At 41.0% G+C, this 6,936-nt stretch overlaps 1 protein-coding gene across 1 annotated transcript; it reads right to left on the bottom strand.

Annotated features, from left to right (window-relative positions):
- Positions 1–553: 553 nt before the first annotated feature.
- Positions 554–4,135, bottom strand: LOC4327441 (WUSCHEL-related homeobox 8-like). Its single transcript, NM_001406341.1, is given in 3 exon segments — positions 554–1,438; positions 1,522–2,040; positions 3,194–4,135. Coding segments are annotated over 3 exon segments (804 nt in total). The 5' UTR covers positions 3,396–4,135; the 3' UTR covers positions 554–1,355.
- Positions 4,136–6,936: the final 2,801 nt, after the last annotated feature.

Here is a 6,936-nt window from a genome sequence, read left to right as displayed (position 1 = left end):
TTTGACCATTAATTTATCACATGTTATGTGCCAAACAAATATAAAATTAGTATCACATGAAAGTACTTTAAAATATGAATATAGTGATATAACATGCATAATAATTGGCATATATATAATTAGTGTGATTATTAGTTAAAAGTTATCGAGTTTAATTTTTCTTAAAAAGGGGGCACCTCTAACTGAGACGGAGGAAGTACTATACTTGTTAGTGCTACATTCCTAATCTCAGTTGTCAAGGATCTCTTATTCTACATATATAAACATATTTGTTAGAATATTTGTGATTATTTTAAACCTTTCAGCTTGTAAGTGATAAGTGTAGATAAGGATTTGTATTACCACCTTCTGTCTTTTTATTAAAAACTCATTACACGTGTGACCCATGGCAGAGGCCTTAGGTGAAAAATATTTTCATTATCTAAATAATAATTATGATGATGGAATATTCAAAAAATAGTAACAAAACATAAAAGAATTTAAAAGATACATAATCCAGAAAATCTAATTAAAGAGAAACCAACAAGTTTGTGAAAATAAGACAGGATGACATGCAAAATATCTAAGCTCAATACATAACAGAAGGCTAATGAACCTAAATAAATACAATGGTTCAAAGGCTAATGAATACAGTACCGGTTTCATGATTCCATTTGCCCATCTAAACGATACGATGCATTCCGAGAATTTGTATAGCTAGTAGATCATAGTCCTTTCAAACTATAGTGTAAGGCAAATCCTATGAGGACAACATAGGGAAAACTGCTCATTGAAGCTATAGAGGATTGTACATAGTCAAGAAGCAACATTTGGTTTAGTCAAAATCTGGCAAACCATGCCACTTGCCAACATGCCCATAGTATCATCAACAAGCATTGTCTAATCTCCAACTCAATGATCTTCACAATCGAAGAAACTCCAATTTTCTGGCAGATGGCAACGCGATCATGAGACTTTATCAGACCAAAAGCTTTACCATGGACAAGAGCAACCTTTAAAACTACTAACTCATTTGTAGCGCTGATCGATTCAGCCTTCAGGACAAAGTGAAAGAAGATCGTTACAAACTCACCATCAAGAAATATCCACACAATCACCTAACACCTAAGTGTGCAGAGTGCTATTTATCGGCTTCTTGCAGCTAATTCAGCAACAGAACAGGTTTACACTAGAACTAGCTATTCTCCGTAGAATGTCGACAAGACCATGATAACCAACGTGTGGACGTAAGGCAAACTTCGCAATTTCAGTAAGCAAAATGAACGGCAAGTTACCAGCTTCACTTTTTACAGGGGAAAACAGTATGGTGTCTAATGCAACGAACCTAGTAACCAGAATCCAGAATTGCCGCGTCATCAATACATATCAAAGCTTTCACCGGATCGCATGTGGGGGAAGCTCCCGGGGCTCTCCACCTTACCAAGGAAATGATCGATTCCTGCAAAATTAAACCAAACTTTTTCAGTAACTTCTTTGCGGTTTTACAGTGTCAAATGAAGCAAGGGTGTTTGTAGGAGGTACTTGGATTTGACATAACATTGTCGTAGAAGGACATCTGGCCCAAACTGCCTGACGATCGCGAGCTACTGTCATTGGATGCATACATCATACGACGGATTTGCTCATGCTCCGTGTCAAAGTGGTGCATCTCCGAGATCCTTTCGCTATTGTGATCTCTCATGGCTATGTTCTGGTGAAGCGGCCTATCTGATTTGGGTTTTTTGTCAGTTGGGGACTCCTCATCCGCTTCAGCTTCAGATTCTGCATTATTATTTGGTAAAGCAGCTTGCTTCCGTTTCGATCGTGCCCGCCTGTTCTGGAACCAGTTATAGACATTTGTCTCTGAGATCTGGCCATGCTGTGAGAGCTCTGCTGTTATGTCCTTTATCTTTTGCTTGCTTGGTGTTCCATTGCCTTGGTCAAAGATGTTCTCAAGAATCTGCAACTGCATTGGGGTTGGTGTCCATCGCTGCCTTGCTGTGATCTTGTGACCTCCGGGAACCATTAGAGGATCACAGTACAGATTACCAAGCCTCATTCCTGAAGAAGAAACCAACTCTCAGTTGACAGCAAAGAAACTGTCCTATTAAAACGTATACAGCAGATTGATCAAAGAAAAGTTTTAAAAAAAAAAGAAAGAGAGAATGGGCAAATGCCTAGAGCCCTAGATAAACAAACTATGTTTTGGAGTCTTTTCTGAAAGAAGGGTAATGCACAATGACTACACATAATTTTCGAGGACAAAAATATTAATAAGCTTCAAAGAAAACTAGCTAAGTACTTGATATAAATTGATAAGTACGAAAAAAACGTACAAGTGTGATGAAATGATTAAAATTGCATCAGAAGCATTAGTGTTTGACCAAGTGAAAGACAAGTAACATGTTATGAGATTCCTGCATGTCAAGCTCAAATTCTGCAGATAGCAGAAGATTGCGGAGGTGCACATGTCACAAAATGGTAAATGGTCCCACATGACAATTCTGAGTCACTAGCTAGTGATACTATACTAAATTTCTTTTGTTGCATTCGAACTGCTCTTTGGACACAAATACTAGTATAAATCTAAATGGGATAAAATTTTAAAAAAGCATAACCGTGCCTATGCTGAGTAGTGTCTAATACAGTATACCAGATAAATTTTACAGCTAACATAAATAAATGTAATAGAGTAGCAATGAAATATGACCTACAGCAAATAAATCAAACATAATAAGCATAATGGATAAAAAAACGATGCATTTAGGATTTCAATATTCAATGTGGACCCAACCTATTGTCAACTTCCTATCAATGCATCAAATTGATGTTCTGGCACTTTCTATGGTTTTCAGTTTAATTACCAAGCAATGTAACATAATAATCGGAAGAGCAATTGCAATGTATAGGGATCAGTTCATGAAGTAGCAAACTGCTAAAAACACCTGAAACAAAAACTTGATCCCTGTTATTTTTGCAAAATAGTTAAACAGGTCCCAGCCAAATTGCCTCCAACTTTAAAAGCAAACTAACTACTACTACTACAGATCTGACAATTTCTTTTTCTGAGGGACCATCTGAAACTCGACTCAATGATGCATCCCTAAACAAACTTAGTACTAGTACACGACATAAACAGAGTACCTTTCCCCCCCTTTCTGCAGAAAGAGTAAATGCAACCCTTACACCAAGCTACTCGGTGAACTGTACTGACCTGCAATGGAGTCCTGCTGCGCGGTGAGGGCGCGGTGCATCTCGACGAGCTGCTCGCAGATGGTGGCGTAGATGGAGATCTGCTTCCGGAGCACCTCCATCTGCTCGTCCGTCATCACCTTCACGTACCCGAGCCCTCCTTCCCCTCCGCCCCTGTCGTCCACCGCCTCGCCGGAGGACGCCTTGGCCTTGTCCCACTCCATGCCTCTACAGGGAGGCGAAAAGGAATTGGGAAAGTTGTGTTCTTTGGCGCAGCAGCGAAATGGAAGGAACCCTCTCTCTCTCTCTCTCTCTCTCTCTCTCTCTCTCTCTCTCTCTCTCTCTCAGGAAAATAATAAAAAGAAATCGAAACGCAAGAAAATCTGGCGAAACAGATATTCCGCCAGACAGCAACAGCGGCCGGAATCCGGATGGAAAGAATGCGGAAAAGATGGCGCCTTCCAATTGGCGAAAGGCCCGAGGATGGTTTTAACGACCAGGAGGCGGTGCCGATTGGGGCGTCGATGACGAGGAGGACGAGGAGGAGGAGCCCCGGCGGCCGGCGGCGACGCAGGGGCTCGAGGACGACAAGGGGGACGGCACACGGCAGCGCGGTGGCTCGAGGAGGAGGCGATGGGCCTCTGCCCTCTGCACGCGGTGGCACGGGGCCCTCGGACCACGCGGCGACGGCGCCGCGCGGCACAAGCTCGAAGACGACGACGCTCTCGGGCGAGCGATGTCGCAAGCCGGCCAGACGGCGCGACGCGATTGCTCGAGATTTTGGCACCGGCCGCCGCCTTAGCCACCGGCCGTCGCGCCGCCGCCTGGCTCGATGGGTGGGAGGGCTACGGGGTTGGGGGAGAGAAGAAGAGGAGGAAGCGGAACAGCTGATCAGATAGAGAGAGAGAGAGAGACAGTATGCAGGAGGAAGGAGAAGGAATGTGGCAGTGTCTTTGTAGGAGCAGTATTGGGCACTGCTACCCCCAGGTTTGGTCATTATTATTCAGTTCAGTTTTCTGTCACTCCTTTTTTTTTTCTGTCACTCTTTTTATCCCTAGAGAGAGACCAGCATATACAGAGCTTGGACCATTCAAGCAAAACAGAGAAATCAGTAGGACTCCCTCAGTTCAAAAACAAGTTTATTTTTTCATATTCATTGGCTTAAGTCGTATACAGTACTATCTTATCCCATATTTGCTTCTTTGGAGGGAGTAGGATATGCTCCGAATTCGTTTAGGCTGAGAAAACATAAGCTTTGATGGTGGAGTCGTTGATATATGACTTGGTTGGTATCTTTGCTATAATGAAACTACCATCATAGACACTGACGTGCGAGATAATATGAGAGTAAGTTCGATTATAATGATAGTAATATTATGGTATAGAATCATCCTCTGTATAATTTCATCCACCAAGATTTAAATCCTATGCACATGTAAGTGAACTTTCAATATGAATATAAAGAGATCTCCGTCTCTTGTGTTTGCGCGTATGCATTTGCCGTATAAACACAAAATTAAATAAATAAATTATTTGTTTAGGCTGTTATTCGTATTACATCATTGGATGTAACTGGAGGAAATTAACTATCTCATCTGATCATAAATCTTTAGCATTTAACATGAGATTCTACTATTAAATTTTTTAGGTTTCGATCAACGATGATTTCTCGAATGATTCGTTTAAAAAAATATATATAGATTCGTCCTGAAAAGAATCATTATATTATAAACTTATTCTAACACAAAATGGATTGTTAGTTTTTTAAAAGTTCAATAAAATCTTATACTACACATCAAATATTTGAATGGGGAGTATTTCCACACCCGCCTTTTATAAGCCTAATTAGTGAATAATCTCACATTCCATATTCTAAAATTGGAATCGTGATAAATATCATTTATGCTCACATGGGTGTGCGCGTGTGGACATGTGAGTATGATGTGCGTACACGGGTCAGGCTAGCTTGTACGACTCTTAAAAAAAAAGAACATCATTTGTATTTGCATCATAATTTGAGCTAGGATCCGGATCCTCTGCAGTCAAAGTCACGTGACTTTATCACTGATTCCTGAATCCACATGTCAGTGATAAAGACATCATAAATTTGGCTGCAAAGGATATCAATTCAGCTGCATCATATACTCACAATTTCGTGTGGGCGTGAGTTTGGATGCATTTATCAACAACAACTCAACCCCAGGCGTGGTGTAGGTGGAATCGTGGATCGGTTTTGATCAAGGAGTGGAGTAGGAGTAGAGTGGAAGTGCGTGAAGAAAAGAAAGGTGTAGCGCGTCCGTAAAGGGAGGGGAAGAATGATTGTGGCGTGGCCATGTGAGGCCTGAGGACGACCCACACAAATCGTGATTGGTTGCGCGTACCCGGCCGGAAGGCATCGTACTCTACTCATGGTTAAATTAGCTGTTGGGCAATTAGCTCGTAGGAGTACATCAGACAACCAGAGTCTAAGATAGTAGAATACGGTATTATTGGCAGCAACAATCCCCCCATTTGGCCATTTATGCTCTCAGCCCCATCACTGCGAGAGCATAAGCAGTAGTAGTAGATAGTTCTCCATAAGTCCCATTTTAAATATAGTTATAAGTTTATATCCAATGTTTAACTGTCTGTCTTATTTAAAAAAATATTAAAAAATTAAGAAAATAAGTTACGCGTATAATGCTGCTCATGTTTTATCATCTAATAACAATAAAAGTACTAATAAAAAAATACAAATAAAACGAGCAGTCAAACGTTAGATATAAAAACTCACAACTACACTTAAAATGAGACAGAGGGAGTAGTATAGTTTTCGAGCCAAAAACCGTGGTTGGCTGTTTTCTGGTTTCACAGAAATCGTTGAGTCCTAAGAAAATTTGGTTAATTTTTATCAAATATAAAATTTAATGTGAAAGTTACTTCTATTTAAACTTAAACAAGAAATCGAGTAGTTTGTATTGCGGAGGTAACCGAGGAAAACCAATCAGTTTTTGTTTTTTTAGAAAGTTCAAAAATACTATTGATAAACGTCCTATTAAAAAATTACCATCGACGAAAGTACCTTTAAGAAAATGTCATGGTATGAGTCGATTTATCTTATAAATACCATCATTAACGGTGATGGTATTTTTAGGACAAATCGGCTCACATGGTAGCATTTGCTATAAGTTACTACTCCTATATTCATTGATAGATTTTTCTCTTGTTTTTGTCGCAGGTAGTAATAGCACTTGACTAGCTCTTGGACTTGCACAGCATCACGCTGCAGAGGAGAGATTCCAAAGTGCGCGGTTGAATGGGTAGGCACTCGATTGGCTACAAGTGTAGCCCCCCCCCCCCCCCCCCCCCCCCACACACACACACACACACACTAGCCGTAGTATAGACAGACCGAGAGGAAAAGCGAAGGCGTGTCAAGTGTCAACAAAGAGAGAGAGAGGTGTCATTTGATCCCCGGCCGGCATGAGTTGAAAGGTTTTTGAGAGGCCGATGTGATGGCGACGCCTCCCTCTTTTGGACTACTCCGCATGTAGCTCCATGCATGTGCACCGCACCTAAAAAAAACTCCCCCTCTTTTCCACCACTAATCCAGCCGCGTCCGGCGTCTATTGGCGTATGTTTGGGTAGCTATAAATTCTGACAAAAATTAAACGGCCCATGAAAATCCAACTAATAAAAATCTTGAAACACTTGTTCTACCTTACTCCATCCGTCCAAAAAAAGGCAAACCTTATATTTCCGTGTCCAATTTTGATTGTCCATCTT

This window comes from Oryza sativa, chromosome 1 (assembly GCF_034140825.1).
Source record: "Oryza sativa Japonica Group chromosome 1, ASM3414082v1".
Taxonomy (NCBI): domain Eukaryota; kingdom Viridiplantae; phylum Streptophyta; class Magnoliopsida; order Poales; family Poaceae; genus Oryza; species Oryza sativa.
This window is presented reverse-complemented; position numbering and strand designations above follow the sequence as displayed.